Raw genomic sequence first — 22,795 nt, 5'->3', positions numbered from 1 at the left:
TTTTCTGTGTTCAGTAACCAAAACATAGGGTACAACCAACAAAGGAAACAAGGCTCACGCCCAAGGCAATGGCCCAAGGCTGCCTGGGGCCTCGAGCTGCCGCTGCTCGGCATAGATGGAATGTCCTACTCTTTTCCGAGAACCACACTCTACATAGACAGTCTTTGCGGACACCCACAGTTTGGTACTCGGCGTAGGTGAAAGCACTTGGCGTAGACGTTTATTCCAGTAGTGACCCTTTGATCCCAGTCATGGAACATATACACTGTGCATCTGATCGAGTTCATCATGGATGTTATTTATTGTCGGATCAGCTCCACCTCATTCTATGCCTCTTATAAAGTTTCACAGAACATATTCTCCTTTAACCACAGAGCCTCAAACCGTTTCACATGGCCAGACCTGACGAATTCTGAGCATAATATTCAGTGTCAACTAATAGCGGGTGGTTATCAAAGTGATTAGAGTTCATGTTCTAAGAGCCGCATGGGGGTGCATCACTGCCCACTCATCAGAGTGATTACAGTTCATGTTCTCGGTTTAGTATTATCTAATCCACCCATGGGCTCCGGAAAACGCCTATCATGAACGATATATTTCAGATAAGAACAGTTTAATCTCTACAGGCCCCCACGCGGTGGATGAGTATGCAGGTACGGGGAACAGCTCGGCTTCCACGATCGGTGGTCACCATATTTCTGTTGCCTCGTCCACTTTCAAGCACCGTGCAATAATCAGAAAGTATTCGAGATGAAACCATGTCCTGCAAGCGTAAGCCCAAATTCTCTTTTGTGTGTGTATGTGGTACTGTGAATGATAGATCAGTCCTGCCTTCCCTCCATCTCCTGGCCCTGGGTGTTCAGAGAACAACTGAAAGGAAACCATGTACGGAGCTGAAAGTTGTTTGTTTTAAGCTGCAGTTCATTATTTTAGGCCTGAACTTGAAAAAAGGTTGGACGAGCATTACTAGCTACCAGGAGAAGATGCTTGCTGTTCTCCAAAAGGGAACGGCAGGTGCACTGTTGCTTTGGAAAATAGAAGGACCAGAGAAGCAGCTAGCTAGAAGGTTCAAGTGGTCACAGACCTTTATCACAGCCACGGACCTAACCGGGAGAGCAAATGTAGCATTTGGATGTGTTCAGTTAGGTGTCTGCTGCTAGGTGTGCGTCTCCTTTCTTGTTGGACCTCTTGCATGTTAGGCTTGGAAAAAAAAGGCATGCAATCATGCCATGGATTGATAAAGATCTCCTTATTCTTTCTGCTGGTGCTTTACATCACTAGTGCTTTACGTGCCGGAGACTTGATCTGCTCAAGCAAGAGAAAAATATCCTTTACTGATGTGAACGGGGGCATTGATGATATCAGATTTATCATCATCCAAGGGACATGCATTCATGGTTGACAGCGAACTGATCTGAACTATATTATCGGAAGTCTCAGAGTTACTGTATTTTTCAGGCTTGTCGTTTCTGTGCTTCCCTCTCTAAGAGCATCTCCAGCTGTTCGGCACCCCAGGGGCTTGAAATAGCGACGCCTGGGGGCGCGCCGGCGATAATTTCGGCGTGGGGGCGGTTTGGTTTCCAACCATCACCCCAAGCCCCCCCCCCCCCCCCCACACACACACACACACACACACACACACAAACACGTCACAAAATCATCCAGATATGGCGATTTTATTGATATTTGTACAGAAAGTAAAAAATAAACTAAAAACTTAACTTAAACCTACAACTACGCCACGCACTACTACGCCGCTGCCGTCGTCCGCCGCCGCCCGGCTTCTACATACCGAGGAGTCTGTAGAACCGGGTGTAGTCCCCGCCGTCGTCATCGTCATCGTCGCCATCATCCCCGCCATCCTGCGTGCCGCCGCCGTCCCTGCTACACCCCTGACCAGCGTCGCCAATTCATGGGGGGTTGGACGACCCGGGGGCATCCTCGTTGTCGCTGTCAAGGATGATGACGCCGCCTTCCTTGCGTCCGGGGCGACGAGCGGCGATCTCCTCGAAGGCTTGGCGCTGGCGCTCCAGCTGCTCGCGGACGTACTCCGCCTTCGCCCATTTGAGGGCGGTCTCGTCGGCGGCGGCCATGTCCGCGTGTTCCTTCCTCACGGGGAGCAACCCCGGCTCGGTCTTCAGCCTGACTTGCCGGGAAGAAGAAGGAGAGGGGCGGCCACCATCGTGGATGATGAGGGCGCCGCCGCGAGTACGGCGCCCGAGCGGCGTCTCCTGTGGCTCCGGCTTGATAGTTCGGAGCGTCGGTGAACCGGAGGAGAGGGAGCCAGAGCCCGATGACGAGGAGGTCGCCGTCTCCATCCGCCACGCCGTCTAGGAGCTACCGAGACAGTGCGAGAAGCTGGGGGCGTCGGGTACTCCAGGCGCGGCGTGTTGCCGGCCTCGATGTGCTCGAGGACGGCTTCGAGGGTACGTCCGGGGGCGCCCCACCATCGGCGCCGCCCCTCGAAGTTGTGGCGGCCGCGGAGCACGATGCCATCCGAGGAGGCGAGCTGCTCGGCGTGGCGGCGTTCGAAGTACGTCGTCCACAGCGTGTTGCTGTCGGGGGCGTACCTCTGCTGGTTACGGACCTCTTCCGTCAACGAGGACCACATGCACGCGATCTCGGCGTGCCGGGCAGCGCCGGTGGGTGCTGGTGGCACCGGGACTCCGCCGGCGCTCAGCTTCCACGTGCCGGCACCCGCATGTCCGGCGGTGCCGGGTAGTCGGGCTCGTAGAGGAGCCGCGCCTCGTCCTCGTGAAGGTGACGGCGGCCGAAGCCATTGGCCGCTGCGCCGTCGCCTGGGTATCGCTCGGCCATTCTCGTCGGCGGGGAGAAAGGGCGAGGAGAGGCGAGCTCGGTCGAGGGGGGCGTCGGCGGCGAGAGGAGGAGCTGTGGCGAATGGAGTGTGTGCTCCCCGGCAAGGGAGGGGCGGCTTCTTATAGTCGGGCTTGGGCGGTGGGAGGGCTTCCACCGTGTGTACGCGTGGCAGGTACGCGCGGGACGCGCGTCGCCGCGCCTTCACTGCGCCGCCCGTGAGGCATCAATGGAGACTGACCGGCCGGCAGCGCGACAGCCTTTGCATTGATTCCCCACGGGAATCAAGGCGATGAGGACGACAATGCGCCGGGTCGCTGACTCGGCGGTCCCACCGGGCGTTCGTGCCAAAAAAGCTTCCCGGCGCCCCCCAGCGCGTCGGGTTTGGCCTGGGTCCGCCGGCGGCAATTTCTGGCCGAACTGGTGAAAATTGGGCTTCTGGGGGCCTCGGGGGGTCTGTTGGGGGCACGGCTTGAGATGCTCTAACTCTACCTGAGGCTAGCAGTTCAGCAAAATCTAGCACTGATAGCGTACCAAGGCGCTAAAATAAGGACTGATTCTCTCTGATCTCAGTATACTAACTGTAATTTTAGTATTTAACAGGAGAGAATAATGTGTATGTATTTTACAACATAGCCGGCAGAGGGAGCGGTATGTACACCCAACAACTGAAGCACGTTGGATTGGCATCATCACATACTTGAAAATCTTTTCCTTTAAGATATACCGGCTTTGAGTAGCTCAAGAAAAGGACAATTGATTTGGTAGAGCAGTGCATCTTATTCGTATGGTAGGCTGTCAACTTTACGCAACGCTGATTCACCGCTTTGGCTACGTCTAGGGTTAGGGTTCCAAAGTTTTTATTATCATTTCTTATGAGCTTTTTTATATATTTTTCTTCCCGCTTTATGGTAACTAGAATAGTGGCCCTCGCAAATGCGAGGACATCATATTTAGTACTCTTAAATGCTTCGATAAATCTTATTTTCGTAGGTACTCATATTATGGGGCTGGAAATTTTTGTTTGAAATTAAGTCTTATTTTTATAGGTACTCATATTATAGTTGATTCCATAGCCATCGCTAAACAGAAAATCCTAATCAAACAAACATATTTAGAGCCTCTTGGTTTGCAGATTCTTATGCCATAATAATTTTACGTATGGGATGAACATATGGATCCTCATAAAAGCGGTTAAATAAATGTCAAATGACATGAACAGGGTACAAATAAGATGTTACTATGCAATGAAATACCTCAAAATCATTTCTCGTGTGTAGGAACTAAAAAAAGTTGTCCAAGTGGATTATAAATTTTGTGCTTTTCCTATGAAACTGAGATCAGTTGAAAGGGCAATGTCCTCAATTTCTTTGAAGCAAATGGATTTCTAGTGCCACCAAAGGAAATTTTGCTCTTCATATGTTTTTCATTCACCTTTCTTTTCAATCAAAAGGCCCTTAATATGTGGAATAATTATTGATATGCCATTCCTAAAACCAGAATATTAATAAATAACTATAAATAAAGATAAAGTTGAAACATGTCGGTATTTTGCATGTGATACTAGCATAGATTAAAATCGCGGGAGAAACGATTTCACGGCGGCCTCTCCCAGCAGCTATAGCGGCTGCCATAGCGCGCAATCGCGGCAAATAGCGGAAATTTTTCTGACGGGAGAGATGATTTCCGGAGGATTTTGCTCATTGCTGAACCATTTACAGGGAGTTGCGGAGGATTTCGCGGCAGCAGCCATAGCGTAGCGGCAAGGCTCCTGGGCAGCTATAGCGCAGCTATCGCGGCTATTTCGCGGGCTATTTTAATCTATGGATACTAGTCGAAGATACATGAATATCTACATGATGTGACTGTGGCAGAAAATCATGAGTTCTTCCATTGTGTTTGTTGGCTGGTGTTTATGTACAATTATAAATATTGACAAGTCATGGTCTACTAAAAATAAGACATTACAATTAGTGTAAGAGAGTTTATGCGTAACTATGAAGATATATTGTTCGTAAGGTCAATCATGTTAATATATGTATTCATTTTTATTGTGGAATTTCCTAGCCTGGTTTTTCTTTTGTTTGTTTAATCCTATGTCTTTTTAATGTAGAAAAATATCGTTTCATATGAAGATATGTGCCGATTGAATTTAAGATGAAAAAAATCTTGTGGTGAAGCTCGTTTGTGCGGTTTGTACATGAGACTGGCCGATGCTAATTTGTATGCGAGACACTTTGTTTGTAGGCGTGTGTGATGTTTGGGTCACAAATTAGCCCGTTGGTCATTCTCACTAAGTTCTAATGTACGTTCAGTGGGAGACGTTCCCGTGGACTACAAAGACGTTTGTGATGACTTCATCAATCTTAAGATAATGTGCCGGTGCTCAGTCTTACGTGTATTCATAGGGATGAGTGTATGTGTATTTGTATGAGCGTCTGCATCGGCACTATATATGTTAAAAACACAAGCAGCATTCCAATGATCTCTTATTTGTGACAACAAAACGATGTTGGTTTTTCCAAAACAACAAAGCAGATGTTGTTTGGTACGCAAACTCACCATACGAATGTTATTTTCCTTGTGACACTGGCTTATTAAACTTGTCAAAAAAATAGCACACAAGCAACGCTATGCGATTTGGTATGCCGATGGGAGAAGCCTAGGCACCGGGTGGACCATCAACGGCACGGCCAGCTGCAGCAGCAGAGAAAATCTCTCCTCCATGTCCGGCGTCTGGCCTGCCGGCAGCTCCCAGTCGAACGAGTGCACCAGCGTGGCGGTGGTCACGGCGACCATCCTAATGCCCCAGCTGAGGCCCGCGCATATCCTCCGGCCTGCCCCGAACGGTATCAGCCCGAAGTCACCTCCCTTGACGTCGACGTCTGCGTGCGACCCTCCGGGGAGGAACCGGGCGGGCCTAAACTCCAGCGGGTCAGGCCACAGGGCCGGATCACGTGCGATCCCCCACACGTTCACTAGAAGCTCCGTCCCCTTGGGGATGCAGTAGCCGGCGACCTCGCACTCCTCGGTGGCCATTCGTGGCAGCGAGAGCGGCGTCGACGGGTGCAGCCGGAAAGTCTCCTTGATGATCGCGCTCAGGAAGGTGAGGCGCGGCAGGTCCGACTCCGAGACAAGCCTCTCACGGCCCACGATGGCGTCCAGCTCTTCTTGCGCCTGTTTCATGATGTCCGGGTGCCGGATCAGCTCAGCCATCGCCCACTCCACCGTGATCGATGTCGTGTCCGTGCCCGCCACGAACAAGTTCTGGATGCATGCAGAGTGCATTAGACGAATGGGGTTATAAATTTGCCATGTTGAGCTACCATCAAGGAAACTGCTATGCTACAACAAAATAGCGCCGGCCTCAAAACTATATTGCGCTATAGCGTGCTATTAACGACACGTTGTGCACTGATTTATTTAGCGATGCAATTATTAATACGCGATGCTATAGCGCGCTATTTTTTTCAGTGGCTACCACCAGTGACAGTCACAGCAACAAGTTTACCAGTATAAGCGCCTTGACGTCTGTGTCTGTGATCTTGTTCTCCTCGGCGCCGGTGAGTGACTTGTCTTCCTGAACCATTGCGAGCAGCAAGCCAATCAGGTCCTTACCGCCCTCCTCGCTGGCCGTGGTAGCAAAAGCACCGGCCCTTCTCTCGGCAATTATCCTGTTCATCATGTCGTCGAACCTGCGGTGCAGTTTCTTCATCTTGGCAACAACCCCCTGTGGGTCGAGCCACCGGAGCGCCGGCACGAAGTCCCCGACATTCAGAACCCCGCCCACCTCTATCAGCTTCAGCACGATCTCATTAAACTCCTCCGCGCCAAGCTCGCTGCCGGCGGTGGCAAACACCCGGAGCCCCACCGTGGCCCGCGAGAGGGCGTTGGTCGTGCACACGTTCGCCGCCTTTCCCAGCGCCACCGCCATGCCGGCAGCAGCAGCATCCGCGAGGCACCTCACCATTAGCGCGGCCTCCCACTCGCGGAAGGCTCGGAGGTCGTCAAGCGCGCGCGCGGAGAAGAGGTTCACAGCGCACACCTTGCGCATGGCGCGCCACCGGGGGCCATAGGGTGCAAACACCACGTCCTGGTAGTTGTACGCCATGTGCTCGCCGCCGGAGTTGGGCGGCCGGCTGCTGAACTTGGCGTCGTGGGTGCGGAGGAACAGCTTCGCCACGTCGGCCGATCCAGCCACCACCACGAGGGAGCTGCCGAACCGGAGCCGGAGCATCGGGCCGTACAACCTTGCCATCTCGTGCAAGGTCTTGTGAGTCTTGCCGCCGAGCTGCGGGAGGTTTCCCAACACCGGCCAGCCCCTTGGCCCGGGCGGCAGCGGCGCACGCCCCATGTCGGCGCGGAAGAAGAGGATGACATAGCATATGGTCACGGAAATGGCAAAAGTGGAGAGAAGCAACGGGAGAGGGATTTCCATGCCGCTACGCTATGCTTGCATGCAAATGTTCGACTGTTCATGCATGTACTACCTCCGTTCCTAAATATAGGTCTTTCTAGAGATTTCAACAAGTGACTACATACGGAGCAAAATGAGTGAATCTACAATCTAAAATATGTCTATATACATCCGTATATGGTAGTTCATTTGAAATCTCTAAAAAGACTTATATTTAGGAACGGATGGAGTATAATGCATGAGATTCAATGAATCAATAATAAGAGGAGAGTACTAGGTAGCTCGGCTAGCACTGACTATAATGTGGGTCGCTTGTAACTTTCGCTTATCTACCACTACTTCCCCTCAAAAAAAAAAATTTCCATCATTACTTTTTTTTGGGGGTGTTTATCTATATCTAGCACTACTAGTAAGCGTATGCATGTAAGGGCGCTCGTTTACTTTTTGAATTTGTTAGTCATAGCTAGCAACAATTACTCCTTCCTCCACCCCATACATATTCTATGGTTCAATACCATTTGGCCGTATCATATATCTTTATGACTCGTGTACAATAGGCTTGACATGGTATCATGCAGTCGACTCAATATGTTGTCGCTAAAATTGCAGCCAATCGCACACAATTGTGCTGTAAGATGCTTAGAATCCAAAGCATCTCATAGGAACAAGCATGGTTTTCAAAGAGACTGTGTGATGATTGAAGGTGAAACGGCAGTTACTACATCGTTTGACCTTCAAAACATTTCTACACTAATCATAAACCATTAAATGTTTAAGTTAATATTGGGCATTTTCAGGGTTCGTTTCGTCTTTTTAAGATGTTAGTAGATTTCTAGTTATTTAATGTATATAATAGAAACTTGAACCGTAAGTACCTAGAGTAGTCCTGCAAAATGTGTTCAAAAATCATATTGATGTTCTTGACCATATGTTTAGCCGTCCCCAAAAAATCAAGGTAAATTTAAACCAGCTGAATGACAAGAGTCAACCACAAACATGAAGCTTATTGGATTTCGAAATGTGAAATATACAAATATGACCTGAAAAGCCTGAAACCTAGGATGGTGTGCTGAAATGACCTCAATATGTTGTGATTAAAAATTTAGCCGACTTCACAAAACTTATGATGTAAGCTGCTTAGAAATCAAACGTGGCATTCAAAGGGAATGCGTGATGATTGAAGGCCAATGACAGTTGCTTCATCATTTGACCTTCACAAAAAAAATCATGTTCCATGTTGAAATTCCGTATCATTTTTATGATTCAATCCTTCTTTCTGGATCCATAGGTGGATTTCTAGGCATTAAATGCATATAATGGAAATTTGAATTGCAACTACATGGAGTAGTCCACAAAAATGGGTTGAAAATCATATGAATGGTTTTGGGTATATTTTTAGGCCACAAACAATAATTAGGCTGAGTGGCAAGAGTCGACCACATACATGGAACTTATTAGATTTTAAATCGGACAAAATGCAATTATATTTGAAAAACCAGAACCTGGCATGGTGTCATGAAATGGCCTCAATATTTTATGGTTAAAATTTCAACCGATTTCACTGAAGTTGTGATGTAAGGTGCTTAGAAACCGGAACATCTTAGAGAGACAAATGTGTGGGGAATGCGTGATGATTGAAGGCCACGTGACAGTTGCTTCATCGTTTGACCTTCCAATTTTTTTTCTACACTCAACATACATCTACATGTTTCATGTTAGAATTTGGCATTTGTAGGGTTCATTTCCTATTTTTAAGTCATTAAGTTTTATTCTAGCCATTTTAAATGGATATGATGGAAATTTGGGTTGCAACCTTTCAAAAAAAAAGGTTCATGGACTAGTCCATCAATATGGGTCGTACAATCATATGTTTGTTCTTGGGTACATTTTGAGGAATGCATGTATAAAACAGATGACTGGGAAAAGTGTGCCTTTTGCAAAATTGGGTGTTTGGTTCACAGGAATTGGAGAACATAAGAATCCCATTGAAGAAAGTCAAATCAAAGTAAAACCTGATGGAAATCAATAATTAGCATGTTATTATACTAGGAAGGATCTTAGTCTCGTTCCTCGTGCGTAGGAATTTGAAAAGAGCCCCGAGTGAATTGTAAAATTCCTATGTTTTTTCCTTCTAAAATTGTGACGAAAGGAAAAGTTTCCTCCATTTTTTCTTTGTTACATGTCTTTGAAGCAAAGCCTTGAACTGTGCCACCATAAGGAAAAATTCTGTTCTTATGTGTTTCCTTCACTTTTCGTTTAAAATAAAGGAGGCCTTATTGTGGCACTAAGGATCTCATTCTCGTTCTTCGTGCATAAAAAATTAAGAGAAAGGTCTAAGTGGGTTATCAAATTCTTGTGTTTTTCCTCTGAAACTGAGATTATTTTTCCTTTGCTAGATTCCTTTGAATCAAAGGTTTACATAGCCACCGTACGAAACATTATTCCTTTAAAGCAACGGTGGCCTCTACCAAAGGTCTGATAGCACCAGGCATCCCTAGGCCCATGTTGGCACAAGAAGGAGCTTGACCACAGACCAACCCAGCACGCCGGACAAGTTCTGGCCACCAAACCAGGCCCCAAACCGCCGAGGTAGCACCGTTCAGCTGTGCGCTTGGGCGATGGTGTGCGTTACACGGGCAACGAGATTATTTAAACAGCAGGTCGGGAGCATGGGAAGGAACGCAGGATCATCGATCCTTGACGATGGCCATGGACACGTTCTACATCTCCCACGGCTCGCCCACGCTCTCCATCGACGACTCGCTGCCGGCGCGCCACTTCCTCAAGTCGTGGGAGTCGGCCGGTCTCGCCGGACCGCAGCCGCCAGGCGCCATCCTCATCGTGTCCGGCCACTGGGAGACGGACACCCCGTCCGTCAACGTCATCCGCGGCACCAACGACACCATCTATGACTTCTACGGCTTCCCCGAGCAGATGTACAAGGTCGCCTTAATTCATACTCCCTCCGTTTCTAAATACTTGTCTTTCTAGGCATTTCAAATGACTATCGCATACGGATGTATGTAGACATATTTTAGAGTATAGATTTACTCATTTTACTCCGTATGTAGTCACTTGTTGAAATGTCTAAAAAGACAAGTATTTAGGAATGGAGGGAGTAATTCTATATCCCTGTCTATAGTAGTACTTTTTTTTAAATATTTGTCGAAGAAATAGATGTATCTAGACGTATTTTAGCTTTAGATACATTCATTTATGCGACAAATAATTCTAGAGGAAGGGAGTATATGAATACAGATTAAAGTGACATTGCCCCTATGCACATATGTAGCTGACGTACCCTGCGCCGGGCGCGCCGGACGTGGGCATGATGACCAAGAAGCTCCTGGAAGACGCCGGGTTCGGGCCGGTGAGCGAGGACCACGGCCGCGGGCTCGACCATGGCGCGTGGGTGCCACTGATGCTCATGTACCCGGAGGCCAACATCCCGGTGTGCCAGCTCTCGGTGCAGACGGACCGCGACGGCACGTACCACTACGACCTGGGCAGGGCGCTGGCGCCGCTCCGGGATGACGGCGTGCTCATCGTCGGCTCCGGCAGCGCCACGCACAACCTGCGCCGTATCCTGCGGACGTTCGCGCCCACCAGCGGCGAGCCCGTGCCGGAGTGGGCGGCCGAGTTCGACGCCTGGCTCAGAGAGTCTTTACTCAACGGACGGCACGACGACGTCAAGCGGTACGAGGAGAGGGCGCCGTTCGCCAAGTTGGCGCACCCGCGACCAGACCACTTCTACCCGCTGCACGTCGCGCTCGGTGCGGCCGGGCCGGAGGCCAAGGCGGAGCTCATCCACCGCAGCTGGTCCAACGCCACGCTCTCCTACGCTTCCTACCGGTTCACCACCAAGCAGCAAGATACACTGATGGAGCCACCGTGTGACGGCGCTACCCCTGCTCTTGTATGCGATTAAATCCCCACACACAGCAAATGGGGAAGTGCAGTCTGTTGGAACAGTGGCAGAGGCAGAAATAATTTCCGCATGAGACGGAGTTTATGAAGAAAAAAAACATGTTTTAATAAAATTATGCATGAACTCACTCGAATACTACATATACTAGTAAAATGTGTTAGGATAATCATGATTGAGTCAGTTGATTAGGTCGTGTGTGTCATGCACGTAGGTTGGTTAGACTCCAGATTTGTTAGGCTAGCGTGCGTATGTGTGTCGTGATGGTGTATGTGCACCTGAGTCCACCATGTAGGGCACTAGGGCTGCGGCCGTTGGCGAGCGGATCGCACGCGCTGGCGAGTCCTCAGGCGGTGCGTGCGTGCGTGAGCAGCCGAGGGCTACAAAGCCGGCCCATATCCAGGTGGTTAGCGATCTGAGGCGTCCAGTTTGTTAGCTTGTTAGCCAGCTATAGTGGTGGCTGGATTACTACGTGTGTGCGTGAGTTAGTTGCCGGCCAGGTGATATGCATCGGGAATAAAAAGCCCCTCCTTGTACGTGGTGTGAGCCACAGTTTGAGCTGAGTAAAAAAAGAATAGGTCGTGCGTGCGGCCGAGGCGCCGTTCGTCGGCATGGCGCCGTTTGTGCGGCATGGCGTTCGTCGCCTGAAAAATCCAGTGTGCTGTGCTCCTTCTTCTACCTCTGTTCGAGCTGGTGAAAGAGAGAGAGGGGTTCGTCCGGCGTTCGTGTCGCCGGAGGGTTTGTCCCAACAAAATGTTTGTGTGTTGCCTCCACATTATAACGGTTTAACATCAATCATGTCTAACAAATCTATAATAACTAAATAGATGATCCCCACTAACCTATTTCTCTACACATGCAAGCTAGACACATCAGCAAGCTTCTGATTGGTCCATGTCATGCAGCCAAGCTTCGTCATCATACCTTTTCCTATTTAATTTTCCTTTTTGTTCTGCCGAGCGACGGAAAGAAAATCTCATTACCTTCCCTCCACGTCGTTGTCTCGCCTTCCAAGCACCACCGTCTATTCATTTCCTCCATTAGATTCCTCTTGGTCTCCTACACTATCTGTGTGTTTCTCCTGTCTCACGCATCACATTGATGAATTCCATTCCTCTTCGTCTCCTCCAAACTGCAGTAACTGATGGAACAATCCCAACACCTTCGCTGCCCTTAAAGTTGTACACCTGCGTCGTCCCCGCTGTCTCCACACTAGTTGGGAGCCAGTGCCCGTGCTCTGACCAGAATCACCACCAGTAAGCCATACTCCTCCTCAGTTGTGTTGTTCCTGTCACCTCCACCATAGCTGGGAGCCTGGTAAGCAGTGCCCTCCGTTCTGAATCCCCTCCCCATTCTACAAAAGCTCGATGAGTTTCTTTCAGTTTCTGATTTAGCAGGTTTTCGCCCGACTGGACAGATTTGCTGCCCTGTGTCATCCACTCTCATCGCCTTGTAGTACCTGTGTGCTGGACGGAACTAATCTCCAGCCCTTGCCGGCGCCGACGGCTCACCAAATAAGGTCAATATAGATTTCCCCCTAATGCATGTCGTCGTCTACCTATTGATTCTTTATGTCATGTCTATATTCAGTAGGCTGATTTTGTTATAATGGTCTTCTGATGCCACAGTTCGATCCCTGAATTCATTGATAGGAACGACACAAAAGACAGATTCTCAGGTAGACACCAAGAAGCGAAGCCGGTGCAAGAAAAATAAATCGAGACCAAGCACCACTCAGACTTAGCGGCAACAAAACGAATGTCAGGACATGACTAATCACTGACATCACAGATTGGAGGCACTTCAAGGAAATCCAGGCATGTAAAATGCTACAACTGAAAATTAGTCGTGTGATATTATATTACTCCTGTTATCTGTATGTATATAGATTCGAGTCAAAGCAGTGGAAAGTCTTCTCAGGACATTAGACTATATCAGGTATGCCCGAATTGCTTATGTGGTCTGGTGTGTCGTTCCTACCACTGATTTGCTTGCAGGACATATGAGGTATGGGTTGCAAACAAGAGATATTAACATGTGTGTCTTGATAAGTGTACGCAAGAAACTAATGTTGGAGTAGGGAGTTTTTCTATCTTCTAATCAGTTACATCCTCCGTTCCGAATTATAAGAAATTGTTCATTTCAGTCCGTGTGTAGTCCATATTAAAATATCCTAAATGTCTTATATTTCGGAATGGAGGTAGTATATCTTTCAATGTCGAACCCTTTTCTTGATCAATAACACAACCTGACCAGTGCAGATTAAATTTACAATGCATAGAGATTGCTTCGATGCCACTAATTATTCTGTTTCTATCTTTTTGTCTACACCACGGTTGCCTTTCAATTATAAGAGCTAAAGAGCCATCTATTTTTTTATCAAGCCTTCGGAAGTTCGGATGTTCAAACAAAAGCACGTGGGTGCTCATGCTTTTCTCTGTGGCTAGATTCATGTATTGCAGGTGTGCTTTGCTGCTCCGGTCGATTTCAACTTTCAAATGTTGCATAAATATCTGACGCACTCTTCCTAAGCAAAAGAAATCTTCTCTATGACCCATGCAAGGTTACAGCTTTTGTTATTTTCATACTGATGTACTCTTCTAGCGTTCCTTCTTTGTTATGCCTACTGTGTGTGTCTATCAGGGCCAATGGAAAGTCTTTCATCCCCCGGTGCTGCAGAACACACTCTCAGGTGATGTATTCCCTAATATGTGCATAGGACATTATTTTTTGTACAATTCATCTCATCTCGCTTTTATAGTACAAAGGTTATATTGTCTTCATGCCAAATAGCCTATATATCATGAGAACATGCCATCTCATCATACAATTGTCAATGGGATAAGGCTCACCTGAACATGCAATCATGCATGTGAAATGACACACCATAACATTCAACATGTTGTTTTCCATTTAATTACTCTACCTCTTTCAATAAATATTGTTACAACTATACATAATCAAATATAACAAGTTATATGTATTTTTAATTTTGGTTCTCATTTATATTAATCCAAATTTCATCAACCAATTCCCGCAGCAACGCGCGGGGAATCCTCTAGTATCTTTAGAATACTTATAGACATTAGATGGTATTGTCGATTCTATTTACCGTTAATTAATTCCTCATCCTCCATCAACCCCTCTCTCCTCTAAAAAACAAATACTTTGATTAACCTCATTGAAATAAATCCAGTGTATAGAGGGAGTAGAGGTGAGGACGAACATGCGTGAGTGGTTGTAGCGGGCCGATTTTCCTCCAATTTTTCTTGGTGTGCTAAGTGTGGGATGGAGGCAGATGAAGGTTGAGCGAAATGGGGTCGTTATGTCTTTTTTAGGTAGTCTAGATGTAGACACTACTAGAATCAGGTTTTGCGTTGAGTTCACTCCATCGGGATCTCGGCAAACTTATGTATCTACAAAGTTTGTTATAAACATTCACTTGGCAGTTTGCCAAAACTTGATATTTTGCCTAGTACATGCGAAAAAGGGTCAGAGAACAAAAGAAACTTGACAATCCCTCAAGTTCACAAAGTTCCTCCATATTAAAATGCGGCAAAGTCTGGCAGGTGGGCCCCACGGACGAGCAAGCAGTGGAGCCGTGGCGGTGGTTTATGTTTGCCGTGTTTCTGTTAACCAAAATTCGGCAAACTTTTCTATTTTTCTTTTTTTATTACGAAATTCCAAGGGCCACAACTATGTAGAATTACCTTGGAGCAAAACTTAGCATTATATGACAGGTGGGCTAGCGTGTAATGTGTCGTTGACTAGCTAACAGTTGGTCTTCCTATGCCGAGTGCCAGAACACGGGAAAGGGCTCTCCTTCGTTGATGGACCGCCACCGCGTTGCCTCCTCTGTTGTTCCCAGCCGTGCCGATGCCTCTCGATCTTGATAATCCCCACGTGCACGGAATTGTCGTAGCAATTTTCAATGATGGAAGTGGAAAGTGTGGAGCGTCGAACCCGGAAAGGAGCTAAAGGTATGATCAATATTCTCTCAGGTCCTATCTGCCACTGATACAACCCTAGGTACACTGAGTGTTTGTTTTATCTAGAAACAAGAAATAAAACTTATTGGTATAAAGAGGTAGCTTTGCAAGATAACACAAAACATAAATATAAAAGTAGGTGCTGCTTAAGTAAAGATAAAATATAATACACATTAATTCAAACAATAGTGCAGGAACCCCTTAGGGCATCTACAACGCGGGCGCTATCAGGGGGCGCGAGGATAGACTTCCCAGCCGTTATGCTCGATTCCCGTTCGATCCTGGGATTTCTCTTTGCGTCGATGCAAGAGTTGTCGCCCGACGCCTGTGTGAGACTCTTCTCTAGTACAGATTTAGCAGGAGGCGGGTGCTAACCGAGGCGCTAAGGGCACCTACAATGGAGGCGCTTAGCCCGGGCGCTAGGGTCAAATCCCCAGCCGTTGTGCCCCAAATCCCAGCCCTTTTTTCTGTTCCCAGCTAAGCCCAGGATTCACGCTTGCGTCGACGCAACTTCTCGCGCCGGGCGCTAGACCTCTTTTCCTTCTGCGCTAGGACTGGAAGTGTGCCATATTAAGCGCCTAGCCTTGTCATTAATGTTGGAGGATTGGATGCTACAGCCGCTGCTACGTGATTTAACTTTTCTTTTATTTTCCTAAGCGCTCGTGCAAGCGGCCAGGCATTGGACATGCCCTAAGACATCTCCACCCTCAACGTACAAGCAGTTCTTTTTTCCGTTGTTCGTATGGGCGCTTTAATTGCCTCCGCGTTGTACACAACAGGCACTAGTGCAGCTGCCGTTTCCTTTTTTTTAGTCCTGTAGCGCTCGAGCGTTGGAGGCAGAGGCTCTATTGCAGGCGTTAAACAAAAAAGGATTTTCTTTTTTCTCCTAAGCGCCTATACAAGCCTCTTTGCATTGAAGATGCCCTTATAGGATTTTACTACTAGCAGCATTCCCCAGAAATAGGAAGTTGCCGCTAACTTCACTAACTACCAGCGGTGTCCAAAAACAAATAGTATGCTACAGACGTGAAGACAGTAGCGGCGTTCGTACAAAAGAAACGCTGCCAGGTTGGTTCATGAAATTAGTTGTTGTGCCACAAATAACTAGAAGCGTGCAGGTTGATCTCCAGACGCTGCCAGTTTCACCCTCTATAGCAACGTGTGGTGTCTGACATAATGCTGCTACTTGGATGTCTGACGGACTGAGCACTGACAGACATGTGACTCTTACAAGCTAGCGGCTATTAGTTGTCCTGGATGCTGCTAGCAGGTACAAACTAGCATCGTGCACTTGCCCTACAGGCTGCTAACGTTTGCACCCAATAATTGATCACCCCTTCTTTTGTCCTTTCATTCCGTCTTCTTCCTCCAACCCCCTTCATTCAGATATTCACCCCCTCTCTCTGTGTTTATTTCTTTCTCCCCACAATCTACATAAATCACTATTACATCTACCCCACCCCTCACATTTTCATTAATAGATCTATTTCTCCTCGATCTTCCCCTTGTACTTTTCTTCTATCAACACGAGGTGCCCACCTTGAGCTCTTTGTTGTTGTTGGATGTGTCAGACATATCATCGCGTCGCAACGGCATGCTATCTGTCAGATCCGGTGGCACTTTGTACATCACCGGCAGCGAAGCTGACCTTGATCCGGGCTGTCAACATGTGCTCTTTTACGGCTGCAAAAGCCCTGTAATGAAGAAAACCTCATACACAAAAGGAAACACAACTCGAGAATACATCATGTGTGCTTGCAAGGGAACTGAAGTATGTGCAACAAAACATCCTTTTCTCTTAATTAATTAATTAGATATTTGGCATGTAACTCTAGTTTTTCATGGCATTAAGTATGTACTCTTGCTACACGTGGATATGGCCCGATCACTTAATGCTTATGTAAACAATTTGGTCAAGTACCGCACTTGATCACTCGGAGCCCGATTGGATGACGCTTTGACAGACAAACGAGAGATACAAGTGAAGATGGATGAGGAGCAAGTCAAGATGGATGAGCAGCAAATATAAATTAATGTCATGCACACCCAAAACAACGAAATGCGAGCCAAGATAGAGAAGTTTCGATATGCACTCCTCATTGCTGTAATGATTTGTTTCGTACTCCCAGCTAGATCAGTAGCAAAATTTCTTCTGGTAGCATCCATTGCACTGATGATATTTTTCGCTTAGGCATTATCTAGAGTAGCAATTTCCAGTTATGTACTTCTTTTAGTTCTAGTACTATTTGATTTAATTGTTTCTGGATATTATGCATGTACTCCAGATATGCAAGCAGTACTTCTTCATATATGTATGTTATCGATCATGCAGATAGCACTAATTTTGATATGATATAATAATAAGACAACATGTATAAAAAATTATACATACATGAAGAGTTAGCAGCGTGTACCGAGCGAACGAATGCTACTAACGTTTAAACTTGCAGCATGTGAAGCAACTTGTGGTTGGATGGTTAGGAGTACAGTGGTATCCCCTGCCCACCAGAGTTCGACTTCCAGACTTGACATTGGTGCTCACATTTCCTGGATTTATTGCAGGACTTCTGGTGATTTATGTTCTTTATTCATGGACATTATTATGTTGATATCAATTACTTCATCGTTTCTCAATACTCATATCATAAAAGATTACATGATAAACATGTTGGTAGCATTCAACATAAAAATTTATCTTTGTTTTATCATTTACCTCCTCATGGACGAGCAGGAATTAAGATTGGGGATGCTGATTCGTCTTTGACATATCTATAATTTTTTATTGTTTCATGGTATTATATTATAAATTATATATACTTTATATGCAATTTTATTTCATTTTTTGGGAATTAACTATTAACCAAATGCCCAGTGTCAGTTGTTGTTTTCTGCTTGTTTTTTGGTTTTACAGAAAATCCCTACCAAACAAAGTCCAAATGCTACGAAACTTTTTGACGATTTTTTTGAACCAGAGGTACCCTAGAAGTTTCGGGGGAGGACCAGAAGCCAGAAGAGGAGACGACAAGACAACAGGGCGCACACAGGGGATACTCTGCCGGAGGGGGAATTGACCACGAAGTGCTTCTACATCAACCTTGTTGCCCTTTCAATGATGTGTGAGTAGTTCACACAGGACTTATGGGTCCATAGTTAGTAGCTAGATGTCTCTCTCTCTCTCTCTCTCTCTCTCTCTCTCTCTTTGATCTTCAATACAATGTTCTCTTCAGAGATCGATTCGATGTAATCTTTTAACGATGTTTGTTGGGATCCGATGAATTGTGGGTTTATGGTCAGATTATTCATTGAAAGTAACTGAGTCTTTTCTAAACTTTATTACATGTGATTGTTATAGCTTCGTATTTCTTTCCGATATATCCGTTTGGTTTGTCCAACTAGATTGATTTATCTTCAATGGGAGAGGTGCTTTGTGGTAGGGATTCAATCTTGCGGTGTCCTTACTCAGTGTCAGGAGGTGTAGGGGTGCACGTATTTGTATTGTTGCTATTAAGGGTAAAATAACGGGGTTTAAACATATCGCTTGGTTTTATTATGTCTACATTATGTCATCATGCTTAAAGTGTTACTCTGTTCTTTATGGACTTAATACCATAGATGCATGCACTAGTAGAAAACAGGGCTATCGTTCGGGCCTGGCCAGCCCATTAGTCCCGGTTCCGCACGAACCGGGACCCATGGGGTACATTAGTCCCGGTTCGTGGGCCCAGGGGGGCGGCCGGGCCACTGGTCCCGGTTTGTCTGGACCTTTTGGTCCCGGTTCAAGGCACGAACCGGGACCAATGCGCCTCGCCCCTGGCCCATGACCATTAGTCCCGGTTTGTGCCACAAACCGGGACTAAAGGGTTGGTCCTCGTTGCGGCCAGAGTTTGGTCCCACCTCGCCAACCGAAGGGCGCTCACACCGGTTTATAAGCCCGTCCATCTCTGCCTTGTTGAGCTCCTCTCAAAATGAAAATAGATGCCCTTATAAGGACAAATAATCTTGATTATGTCCTGTTCTGTCAAGGCAGATTAGCAATACATCTTAATAATGTGGTCATGCCACTGATACATGTGCTACATCTGTGCATATATATCAATCATCTTTGCACAGCGGGATCCAGCACACTCAGGCGGCTTATTCTCTACTAGCTACTCTGCTAGTACATCAGAATTCAGAAAAGCACCCACCTAGAATTAGTTACTCTGCTAGTACAACAAAATTCAGAAAACTCACCTACCTAGAATTCAGATCTTACCTAGAATTTATACCTTACGGTTGATGTAATGGAGGGTTGCAGCCAGCACCCGGACCTATCAGTCCACGAAGGTGCTGTCTAGCTTCCGCACCTGCACCTTCAGACGAATGCTGCTATTGTATGGGACGAGCAGGGCAAGGACGAGCTCGGACGTGTTTACAAGGAGGAGTTTCCTCGCTCACCTCAAAAGGAACAAGCAAAACAGGGACGAGCACAGATGGGAACCAGAACAACGACGATCTCGGAGGTCAGCTCAGACGGGGAAAGCGGCCAAGCCGGCGGTGTACGAGCAGAGCGGCTGTGAGGTCGAGGACGAGCGGCGGAGTTGAGATCGAAGTCGAACGACTGGGCGTTGATGGAGAAGTCTACGGGGACGACCGGCCCGGCCGGCGGTGAGATTGAGGGCGAGCTATGGGATCGAGGTGGAGGAATACAGAGTATTGGCGACGGCGGCGAACAGGAGTTCCATCTTATCGCGGCATGGTGAGAGAGGAAAGGAACCGCTTGACTTTGGTCGTACGATCAAAAAACTGATGGCATCCAGCTCGTGCGTCGGATTTGAAATGAACGGCATCCAGGTGGTGTGGCGTTTTTGCAATCTGTCACGGGGTTGCCAAATACATATTTCGTACATTCAAATACAAAGTTTTTCTCTTTTGAGAACATACTTGAATAAGAAGTTAGGAACTGGTGACAGGCACATATAGTATGTATCCAGCAGCAAACCAACGAACGCCCTAGATTGATCGACTCCATCTCCACCATCCAGCAGCCGCCATGGACCAGGCGCGGTGGGCGGACCTCCTGCCGGACTTGCTGTGCGAGATCGCCGCATGGCTGGACGACGTCGCGGACTTCGTCCGCTTCCACGCCGTCTGCAAGCCATGGCGTGCCTCACGCGACGAGGCGCGGCCGCCGTTGTTCCTGCCTTGGCTCCTCGCTGCGGACGGCAAAGATTCGGCCGCCCTCCGATTCAGGTGCATCTTCTCCAAGTCCAGCTACCGGTCCATGTTGCCGTCCACGCCACCGAGGTACCGGGTGTGCAGCGCCACCGCCGTCAGATACCTCACCATCGAACATCCCCGCCATTGTCTCTACGATCTTCTCACCGGAGAAACCGCCCATAAAAACATGCCTCGTCTCCCGTACAACGTCCGCAGTCAGTGGGACAAGAATAATCCCCAGGGCATTATCTACGGCGACGGCACGATCCTGGTCACTATGGGGGCCGGTAGTATCTTGCAGGTCATCACGCGAGAAGCCGCCGCCACCGGTGACTTGTTGGTCCCTGGCGAATACGAGTGCAAGGACTGCTACGTCTTTGAGTCCCGTGGCGAGCTGTTATGGGCATCGGTTCGCACCTCGTACAGTGTTTCGTGCAAAGAAGGTAGCCGCAACGTTGATGCCCTATGGGTGTTGGTGCATAAGCTAGAGGAGGAGGAGGACGCGGCGGCGCAAGGGACGAAGACGCGGTGGGTGAGAAAAGATGAGCGTAGCCTGGCGGATCGTGTGTTGTTTCTGGGGTCGCCCAATAGCTTCGCCATAGACGCCTCGCGGCTGGGCAGCCATGGGGGCTGCGCCTATTTCGTCTACGACAACAGTACGGGTCAATGTAAGGCCTTCCCGCCTGGACATTGTGGCATTTTCAGGTACAACTTCCTCAATGCCAAGACTGATTTAAGAGCGGCTACCTCCAGGATGGGACGACGAGAGGTGCACGTGGCTCGTCCCGCAACCCGCTATTGCTCCAATTCAGGTATATACACTAGTAAAAGAGTTCAAATTGATATTTTTGATAATAGAAAATTTCATTAATTTTGTGGTCACATCCATATCAAGTTAATACAGCCGTACCTGTAAGAGTTTAACCCTTGAACATATAAGCCGCTACAAGTTTTATAGTAGTTGGCATTTTTTGAAGCCGTTCGTTTGTCTCGATCTAACGGCGCATACATACGTAGTACTCGAAAGTACGCGGATGAAAGTACTCGAAAGTACTATTAGTCTAGGGGCATTTTAGTCCTAGGAAAAATATGACAAGGTAGGGCCCTCTCGTCCAATGCAAAACCGCCGGCCCTCTCCTCCAATGCAAAACCGCCGCCCCTCTCGTCCAATGCAAAGCCGCCGCCGTGCTCCTTCCCCTCTTCCATCACCATTGCAACCGCGGCCATCTCCTAGCCTTCTCCTCCTTCTCGCGGCCGCAACTTTGCTCTTCTCATCTTCCACATCCACCCCCCTCTTCCATCCACGCAAGATCCTCGATGGAGCAGCAGATTGAGCACATCGGCGGCGGCGAGAACGCCGACTTCGTGGAGATCGCCGGCGGCGAGAACACCGACTTCATGGAGATCGCCGGCGGCGACCAGGTCAAGATGGCCAGGTTGACGGAGATCCGTTCTTGGTTTCACAACATATTGCAGATGAACTGGACGGCAATGGCCACTTTGAAGCAAATGACGAGGAGGGAGAGGGCAAAGCTTTCCCCCCCACCCGCACAACCGATGCACAAGGTCGAGATCCTCCTCTGGGCGATGGAACAGGCCGATTCGTCCAGCCCGTGGACCAGGCGTAGGTGGTGGGCATTCAGATCCAGGGTAGAGCATCCACTGGATCAGGAACCCACGGTGCACGAGGTGCCGTTGCAGATTGTGGAGCCTCCAACCGAGTCGGAGATGACTCCGAAGCGCAAGAGGAGGAGGACAGTGGTCGTGACATCGCTTCCCCGCCATTCTCCACGCTTCCCTCGCCGCTCTCCTCGTCAGAACGGCGGCCGTAGCTATGTTTAGGGTAAGATTGCTGAATTTCATTCATCATTACTTGCCACTTGCTTAATTTGATTCTCTGCAATATGTTCTTGCTACCTGTGTACTTGAATCCGTAGCCTCTGGATGGCAGCTTAGTTTGATCGACGAGGCTGTAATGAGTCTAGGCATATAGCATTGCTATGTTTACTTGCTACGTTTTGATGTGCTGGAGTTGTATCCATGATAGGAAATTTTGTCTGTCACCTCAAGAGTTGTGTTCAAATGACGTGATGCAATCTGTGTAAATTGAACTTGCAATATTTTGGCTGCAAGCAGTGCCTCCAGAAAAGTTCAGTACATAGTTTAGAGTGATAGACTCTAGGTTGACACTGAAATATTTCAATACTGCAAGTTTAGTAGATAGTTGTAGGCATTGAAATATTTCAGTACTGACAGGTTCACACTGAAATATTTGAGTAGTGCAATTGCAGTACACACGGGTACACACCGAAAAATTTCAGTAGTGCAATGCAATTTCAGTACACACGGGTAGACACTGAATATTTCAGTACTGCAGTTTCAGTACACGCACGCAACCCCAAAAATATTTCGGTGTAGCAGTTTCAGTACACGCGCATAGCCACTGAAATA

General features: G+C 47.7%; 2 protein-coding genes across 2 annotated transcripts; one reads left to right on the top strand and one right to left on the bottom strand.

Moving 5' to 3' along the window:
- Window positions 1-5,290: 5,290 nt before the first annotated feature.
- Window positions 5,291-7,273, bottom strand: LOC109737789 (flavonoid 3'-monooxygenase CYP75B4). The gene is given in 2 exon segments (XM_020296919.3): window positions 5,291-6,081; window positions 6,326-7,273. Coding segments are annotated over 2 exon segments (1,584 nt in total). The 3' UTR covers window positions 5,291-5,445.
- A 2,612-nt stretch (window positions 7,274-9,885) lies between these two features.
- On the top strand, window positions 9,886-11,828 carry LOC109737788 (extradiol ring-cleavage dioxygenase). The gene is made up of 2 exons (XM_020296918.4): window positions 9,886-10,174; window positions 10,524-11,828. The coding sequence occupies exons 1-2, from the start codon at window positions 9,935-9,937 to the stop codon at window positions 11,157-11,159; spliced, it is 876 nt and encodes a 291-aa protein (XP_020152507.1). The 5' UTR covers window positions 9,886-9,934; the 3' UTR covers window positions 11,160-11,828.
- Window positions 11,829-22,795: the final 10,967 nt, after the last annotated feature.

Source organism: Aegilops tauschii, chromosome 6 (assembly GCF_002575655.3).
Source record: "Aegilops tauschii subsp. strangulata cultivar AL8/78 chromosome 6, Aet v6.0, whole genome shotgun sequence".
NCBI classification, from domain to species: Eukaryota; Viridiplantae; Streptophyta; class Magnoliopsida; order Poales; family Poaceae; genus Aegilops; species Aegilops tauschii.
Note: the sequence above shows the minus strand (reverse complement) of the source record. Positions and strands in the feature narration are given on the sequence as shown.

Bases quoted from the DNA above. Each gene is read 5' to 3' on its own strand.
- LOC109737788 (XM_020296918.4), top strand. From the start codon at position 9,935: ATGGCCATGGACACGTTCTACATCTCCCACGGCTCGCCCACGCTCTCC. The intron at 10,175-10,523 runs GTCGCCTTAATT...GCACATATGTAG, and splicing joins TCCCCGAGCAGATGTACAAG to CTGACGTACCCTGCGCCGGG.